We start from the raw sequence: 6,812 nt of genomic DNA, 5'->3' as shown, positions 1-6,812 counted from the left end.
GCATGGCCATCTGAGGAATGGAGTGAAAACTTTTGGTCCAAGCGCTGCTCGAAAACTTTTGTGGTTTGGTGGTAGGATGAACATAAAATTAGTTTTCTTCTGGACATGATATGGTACATAAGAATTATAGATCCGCGAGCTTCATCATTTCAGCCAATCACGTTACTATAATGACTTCGGTATAGACATCATACTGTCCCGAAGGGCCATTTGTTGTACCGGTACCAAAAGAGTTAAGCTGTGAGCGCTGTAAAGGAAGTCTGAAACTAACGCTGCTCTACGTTCTCATCTGCGTTGGTTTCAACTTCCTGCCTTCCTTCTAAAAAGCTATTTTAACTGCTCCGCTCGTGAAGATCTTCAGTCCGATTTTGCCTTGTATTAATATCGGTTATTTGATATTACTGGATAGGAAGCAACGTTAGTGCTGCTATCGCAGACCAAATAGGATTATATCGGTGGTACGTCAAGTCAATCGATGGCCTCTCTTGACATCTAACTGGTATATTTTCTTGAAACCGGTATAACTCCGGTGCCACACTGGGCTCCCAAAAGGATTATGACTAAATGTAAGCATTTGGATATTTCTACAAGCTCTAAACAGATATATCAAGGTTCGCACTTTCAACTTTGTAAAGTATTGCCGGTAGACAGTGTTAACTGGCAAATTTGCGGGCAGATGCTGAGGCCGTGAAGCAGGCGCAGGAGATAACAGTAGCTAATAAGAAAAATATAATAAAAAATGAAGAGGTTTATACCAAAATTCTCCTATCCCACCCTTCGCAGAGCCCTAGTGATGAAGCGATCCGTGTGGAGGTCCGATGTTGTCATGTATTAATATCTGGTAATTTATATTGATAAATCGATATTTATTGACAAAGTTAGTAAACAAAAAGTGGTTTGTGTGATACAGTGGTGGTTTCCATAATGAATACCCGAGAAACTTTATTAATTACATGAATGTTGCCTGTGTCTTCCGCTTATGTACGGTCTTGATGTTGCGTGAAAGTATTTTGAAGAGGCCACCCACTTCAATCGTCAGGCATCGAAGGTGGAGGAGCTCTGGTACAAGTACTCATTTGAGCTGATCATCCACAAGCCAAACGTGGCGTGGCTCTAGGCGGCCACACTGAACCCAACACGACGCATGTGCTCAGAGCGATACAGTGCGGTCGTGGTGGTCGGGGTCTTCACAAATTGACAAATCTTTGTCGGGCCCCTTGGCGAGCAGAATGGGCACAGCACGACACGCGCAGTGTTGCAACGCATACGGTAGGCCAGCTTTCAACTGCAGCACGTTGAAAGATGAGCCTGGGACCTGGACTGGTGGTACAACATGCAGCAGTAGGTGTTCTCAGAGAACCAGGTCCCTGTATAAGATAGGGGCAAAGGCCTGTAGGAGCTGGCTGCACCTCCACCGCTAATCTATTTACCTTCTCTTTTGCCTTCTTTGGTGAAGAGCGTTCAGCCGTCTGATCGAGTGCAACGTCCAACACGCAGCTCAAGCCATAGGGGATGATCGTAGAGGTTTCTCGGGCCAGCGGTGCAGTCGGGGTAACTTATCAATTTCTCGGAGTCTTCGATCAGCGTAGTGTAGGGCGAGTCGCGGCGCGCGACTTGCCGGACCAACCCCAAGATTTGAACACTAACTCACCATGAGCTAGCTGTCGCCTCATTCATTAAAATAAATAGTCAATACCCTGCATCACAACATTGACAACATAACGTAAAAGGTGCTGAAGTCGTGAAGCGAATAGTAGCCGACGGCATATTTTCTGAGTGCAAACGTTGATCGTAGAGGGTAAAGCTATAGGAAACTGACTAATTGGTAAGTTCCAAGTCAAATTAGCATGTGCTGCGGCTGCGATGCGCTGGTATGAGTAACTGGGCTTGACACACTACATTTATGCCTGTACTAAATTTCAGAGCTTGTTCGTGCAACTTTGCTTTGAACACTAGAAAACCGTACCAAGTTGGAAGGCTTTGACCGGGGTTGGCGGTCTGCCAGGCCTGCAGCCACCACCGGCTAGGATTACCGCAATCCTCATGTTAACCCTTTTGCGATGAATTTTATACTTTGAATTTGTATGGGTGCATCCCCATACAAAACCGTAAAACATGGCTAGATGCATGATTTTATGCCACAGCCCGCAAACCAAAATCGGACGTAAGACTGGGTTTTGGTCGTACATAATGTAAAACATGCTACTTAGCCATGTTGTAGTACGGTTTCCGCCCCGACCCTTACTAGCCAAAATTTATCGTTCTAAACTCTGATTGGGGCGATTTTGTAAAACATGCTAGTTAGCCATGTTTTACACAAAAACCATTGCAAAAGGGTTAAAGGATACTACATGTCAAAGGCGAAATCGAGAGAGTCTTAGATTTGAGCTAAAAATACTTGGAAGTGAACTTAGCCGCTAAACAACAAACCCAGCTATTAGAAATAGAACTGAGCGCATTACGATTTAATCATAAGACGCTACGAGTGAGCTGAGCGCTTGGGTTTCCTAGCCCGTTTGAGTGCAGCTCCGTGCCATGGTCAAAGCCGTGAATACTACGATTCAAATATTTAAATCACAATTTCGAGCCTCGGTCGCAGAGCATGTTTTGAAAAACGAACTTGTCTTAGTTGTAGACATTTTCACAGTGTAACTCGTCAGTGCCTGCGTGAAGTCGTCGTAGTATTCAAGCCGCAAGGATACCTTTCTTTGTTGAGTGTATAAGTAAAGATTATAGAGTTTTAATATTTATAGCCGCTAGAGTCACTGGTATCGGTTTCGGCCCACACAACCCAGCCAGCACTATTTCGGCAATTCCTTCCATTCCTGCGCTTTCAGCCGCGATTGCCTACATGTCCCATCGTACACCGCCCAATGCCATTTGAGTACGAATGGCAGGCAACCCTCCAAGTCCAAGGGACACCGGCGGCTGATAATGCGCTCGATGCTCTGCGCACTTTCAAGGTGTAAATGAATCAACTAAGAAGATGTACATCATGCTCGGACAACTACGCCGATCATCAAATGCGATACCGAATGTGGTTTTGCCAGTCTTCCACCTGCTCCGAAAGTACGCAGAACGGTTCGTACTGGCTGAAGCTCTTGCTTCCGATCGGACACCCACTACGTTTTCCAGCATGTCTACCACAATAGTATGCTTAGTTCTCCCCGACAGCGGTCGCTCACTCGAGCTATGAACGCAGAAATAAGAACTATGGCCAGTTCCCCAATGTACCTTACACGAATTTGCAACCAATTAATTGATCGTCAACGTGACGGCAGGGACGGTACCTAAGATGAAGACAATTCAAAACTTTGTGTACAACTACAAGAACAGCGTTCTTTACCACAACGATGTTGTTGCTGACCTAGTTGGGATTGGTCGGGGCTCCCGGTATCGTAAGGATATGGATATGTCGGTAGGTTTCGCCTTCAGTTATAGCCTGGACAAAGATGACAATCCTGTTCTGGGGGAAGGTACGGAAACGGATCCATTCGTGCTGGCGTTTTCAACCAAAATACTCATGAAAAATCTAGCTCGAGACCCAGATACGTTTGGTTTTCACATGGATGTTACGGTCAAGCTTACGAAGTGTAAGTTCCCTCTCCGCTATCGTTTAAGACGTCAGTGTTGCAGGTATCCGAGCGTCGGGCGATGTTCGCTTTCTGCATGGCCAGCTCGACAGTGCGGACGATCTTCTGGGGGTTACTAGCTACAAGGACTCCGCGGAATATGCGGAGGCAAAGGAGAAGGGCAAATTGAATGAAAGCCGAATGGAGACGTCAGCACTTGTTTCTGCTCACGATGAGCTTATTTCAAGTATGTACCGTGATCATTTGCTTGCGGCGCTAAAAACACGAAGTCGCATCCTTCTGGGTGGAAAACACTTGAACGTTTGCATATGGATGCAATAAACTTCTAGTCAGTCTACCGTTGGATCTGGCGGCCGTAGTGGAAGCGATTGAGGTAGACGAGGCGGCGGTGCACGAGCTGGTGGTGGCGGAGGTAATGATGGTCAAGATGGACGGGGGCGTGGTGCTCGAGGAGGCCATAGTAGGCAGGGAAAACGTAGTGGCGTGGAGGCGAGGGGGGGGGATATCGTCACTCAGGAATCCGGTGGCCGACCGGCGATAGTTGGCCACGCACTTTCGTCTGATTAGCTTTTCATGGAGGTTTTAGGGTTGTCATCCGTTTACATAAGCCGTTCTACATGTTCTACAACATACACAGGTCATCTCGAGAGACTGAGTTGGACGAACTTTAACGTTTAGTAAGCTGACTCGTTAAAGGTTTCCAGCACTACTCGTACTCAATCCACAGTCTGGGGTAGTCCTGTGAAATTTGAAGATTATGGATTTGACCAAAACACAATTATATCGCACGCAATTGTCTTGTTCTAACACTGTCGTGCGTATTTCACCGATCTTATTAATTTGTGTTGGGTAGGCCTGTCCTACCTAGCCATGCCCTCTTATGGACAGTACAAGAACGAATAGATTGTCAATGTTGATGTCAAGGTACCTAACAGAACCGTCAGTAATGTTAACCAAACCTCAGGATGCGAATTCACGTGGGTGAATTGAAATCGATCCTGCTCTATAATACACGACAGAGTTACTGCGTACAACAAATACATAATCCTAGCCATCGAGGATCTACCCAAGCATCAAAACTTACGTGAGGGTACCGGTTCGAGTGCTGAAAGTAACTTGTACATAATATCATGAATTATCGTCGGGCCCGTGTACAAATGCGGATTTATTTAGCTAACTTGCACTCATTGTTATTTGCGTGCGTGTAGTTACTGGCGCAAAGTGTAAAAGTATTTTGTAGTCGTAGGGTGCCAAATGTTAGAATAATATGTGACGTGCTAAGGTTGTGGATAGCATACAATGACGTCTTTCAGACAATGAAGAAGCAACCACTTTCTTTTTGTGCTGTAAAACGTGTCCTTAATAAGCGGCGCACTCATTAGTATGCTTTCTGCATCAACTACCGTTAGCTGAGACCTTCTTGAAGCTTCTGGCATGATCAATACTTGCTTTGGCTTGTTAACCTTACGTCACGTGCAGGCTCCAGCTCTACTCCGTTTTGCGAATACGGGAAGTTCCATCATAATTGCGCAGTAAATGCTTCAATTTCTCCTTGTAGCCGCTCGTACTACCTCGCCCGACCCTCCGTTTCGCGAAAATGATTCCGGTACACAAGCCCAAGCCGTGTGTGAGCCCTTTAGACTTTCGGTATTAACTTGGGTTGCGTAGGTATACGCAAGTAGTAGCCATCAATAAGTCCCCCACATTGAGGCAGTGGTGTTCTTTTCGTATATCCCAGCAATACGGAGTGATAAACGAGACGACCGATGCAGACCACGTCAACAAATCTCTGCACTATCACGACATTATCTTCGTGCGCGAGCTTGCGATCAAAATTCTTGCAATCACGACCGAACGAAAATGCTTTTGCAGCGTTGAAGGTTTTAAGCGCAACACCTATCTTGAACGTCCATTACAGGCCCGGAGGAAAGTACGATACAACACGTCCATGGAGAAGGTGTCGTGGGCTCTGCCGATTTTCGGCCTGTAACCAACCCTCCCGTTTAAAAGTGTATCCATGCGTGATATCATGGTGGAATGCGCCCTTGCACACGTTCAAATCCCAGTCACATTGACATGGATACGCAGGCTAGTGATGCAATCGACTTGTGTTAACTCTACCGTACAGGCGCCGCAACGTCGTTCGTTCGTAGAGCCTCGTACAGATGATGCGGCGTTTAAGGCACATCGTTGTCATTCCGGTCCCACACTAAGACATTGTGTGCTTTTCGATACACCAGCAAGGGGATACTCCGTATTCACAATTTCGGGGAAGCTGAAACCTCCGTCGACGTATAAAGCAGTAATTTTTGAAATTTTTTCTTGATCACTAAAGTCTGGTAGAATGCTTTGGCCACCTCGGACGTGAAGTTCGAGCCGTTGTCGCTCAGCAACCGCGGCGGCACTCCGCGCCGAGACAACATTCCATTATTCATTACTGCCACAAACTTCACGGAATCCAGGCGTCCCATAGCGAACGATTCAACACTGCAAGTAAAATAGTCAACGAAAACCAAAATGTAGCGATTTCCACGGTCCGTCTCGGGCAGAGACCTCACAGCTCCCACATCGAGCAACGAAAACGGCCCCGTCAGGTCCACGACGGGCGTCTGCTGCATCCGACCAGCGCGCCACGGTCGCGCACCCTTCCCACGGCCATACTTACCACACTCGCGCAGGTATTCTTCCACGTCCTGACGCCACCCAGGCCAATACGCATTATGCCGTACTTCGTCGAGCATCTTCGTAAGGCTAAGGTGCGAAACAGTAGATCGGCATGGCAGAAAAGTAGAACCGTCCCCACGAACGGTAACGGGATCACTGGCACCGTCACCGAACGAGCCGGTCCCACTCGCACCGGACGGTTCACACATCGCATCAGCACTTCGTTCTCCACGTGGAACTTGGCCGCTATCCTCACGACCTTCACCATTAAGTTGGGGCCCGTCGGCAGCGCTCCGTCCGTCAAGAACGCGTTCAGAGCCATCGTCCACGGAGCTCTCCGCTGCTCCAGTCTCACCTGCTTCACATCAAGTCGAAAGAGGTCCACGGACAGCGGAGGGATGTCCGTTGGCGCCGACTCATCTTCTGTAGCGTCTTCGAGCGTCGAAGCTGCAGGCTCTGTGTTCGTCTCGCTGAAATTGTCCCCAGGCGTCAGTGTCGAGCGTCGAGCCCGGCAGCACGTCAGACGACTCCCCGACTAAGTCGTCCGCTACGGTC

The 6,812-nt window shown here is 47.7% G+C and overlaps 1 protein-coding gene across 1 annotated transcript; it reads left to right on the top strand.

The window, feature by feature from the left end:
• Window positions 1-3,286: 3,286 nt before the first annotated feature.
• Window positions 3,287-3,607, top strand: PHYSODRAFT_401663 (hypothetical protein; the record flags this gene model as incomplete). The annotated part of the gene is made up of 1 exon (XM_009535080.1): window positions 3,287-3,607. A coding segment is annotated over one exon (321 nt), but the record flags the coding sequence as incomplete, so codon positions are not given.
• Window positions 3,608-6,812: the final 3,205 nt, after the last annotated feature.

Source organism: Phytophthora sojae (assembly GCF_000149755.1).
Source record: "Phytophthora sojae unplaced genomic scaffold PHYSOscaffold_8, whole genome shotgun sequence".
NCBI lineage: Eukaryota > Oomycota > Peronosporomycetes > Peronosporales > Peronosporaceae > Phytophthora > Phytophthora sojae.
Note: the sequence above shows the minus strand (reverse complement) of the source record. Positions and strands in the feature narration are given on the sequence as shown.